We start from the raw sequence: 1,271 nt of genomic DNA, 5'->3' as shown, positions 1-1,271 counted from the left end.
TGCATTATTTTATGTTATATACAAAAATTATACAAGTTTTATACATTTTTTCGACTACTAAATGTAAATAGTTTCTGGTGCGGACTAAAAGTGATAATACCATTTTTTTTCTTCTTAGGATCTTTACACAAATAGCCAGCTATATTTATTGTTGAAATAACGCTTGTCATATTTCATTTTTTCTTTTTCAATGTGTTATCGTTAAAAAGAATTTTCTGCAGTTAAACAAGGAAATATTTGCCTTTACATGATAATTAGGATGTAATTTATGGATCTTTGAAGACTCCAGCACGATTATCTCATTTGTAGGTTAATATTTAGTTCAAACCGTTCTTTTTCTGATTTAACTTAAATGTGGAGGAATATTTTCAAACTTTAAGTTTTGATATAACTAGAATATCACCAATGAAATATCTCCTCATATCATAAAATTGAAATTAAGATCCAATAATTCGACACTCTTATATTTTCTTCTCTTAAATATATTTAATTAGCAGTAACTGCAATCTTTTGGTCAAATTGACAATGAGTTGGCTTCCCACAAATAAAGTAGCTTGTGCCCTTGCCAAGTGTTACTCTATCATTTCCAGAAGTCAATGTTTTCCCAGAAGGCGTACAACTATCATAGTTCTCCTTGTTCACTATCACCACACTGTGAACATTTTTAGGGTAATTAAATACTGCAAGAAAAAAAAAATGTTAAAGCCATTAAGTATCTAATACTAGTAGAGTTCTTAATTAACTTCTCGTTTTGATAAATAAGATTAACTTATTTAAAAGGATTTTGACAATAAAATTGCTCTAACAACTTTCAAAAGGAGTTATGTCTCGCTCGAATAATTTTATTCACGTAATTTATACATACCAAGTACATCGCCGGCCTTGAAATTTTTGCCATTAGGCCAGTTGCTAACGCCCATATCCCAACCACCATCATCGCCAACATTATAAGTAGTTGCATTTGTTATTTGGATTGTAAATAACACCATAAATATGACCAAAAAAATTGCAGACCTTTCTGATTTCCCTGATATTTTTCTACTTAGTAGTAATAATTATGTCTCTTAGTAGAAACTGTATATAGTATAGTTGTGATGGAATTTCAAAAGGTGCAGTCCTTAGACTTGAAACTTAGGTGAATAATTTAAGTTAGAATTTGTGGCTATTTATAGTGGCACTAACTAGAGTGCCCAATTATTGCTAACAATGTTAATTTCTCCGGATTTTGACTATATTATGCAATGTAGATGTCATGAAATTTGCTAATATGT

The 1,271-nt window shown here is 29.9% G+C and overlaps 1 protein-coding gene across 1 annotated transcript; it reads right to left on the bottom strand.

Annotated features, from left to right (window-relative positions):
* Positions 1 to 486: 486 nt before the first annotated feature.
* LOC107783181 (chemocyanin-like) lies at positions 487 to 989 on the bottom strand. The gene is made up of 2 exons (XM_016604161.2): positions 866 to 989; positions 487 to 680 (listed from the first exon to the last, which is right to left on the bottom strand). Exons 1-2 carry the CDS (start codon positions 987 to 989, stop codon positions 487 to 489), a joined length of 318 nt encoding a protein of 105 aa, XP_016459647.2.
* Positions 990 to 1,271: the final 282 nt, after the last annotated feature.

Source organism: Nicotiana tabacum, chromosome 7 (genome assembly GCF_000715075.1).
Source record: "Nicotiana tabacum cultivar K326 chromosome 7, ASM71507v2, whole genome shotgun sequence".
Taxonomy (NCBI): domain Eukaryota; kingdom Viridiplantae; phylum Streptophyta; class Magnoliopsida; order Solanales; family Solanaceae; genus Nicotiana; species Nicotiana tabacum.
Note: the sequence above shows the minus strand (reverse complement) of the source record. Positions and strands in the feature narration are given on the sequence as shown.

Excerpts from the sequence above, each read along its gene's own strand:
- LOC107783181 (XM_016604161.2), bottom strand. The coding sequence starts at position 989 with ATGGTGTTATTTACAATCCAAATAACAAATGCAACTACTTATAATGTT. Across the intron at positions 681-865 it reads CAAGGCCGGCGATGTACTTG|TATTTAATTACCCTAAAAAT; the intron begins GTATGTATAAAT and ends TTTTTCTTGCAG.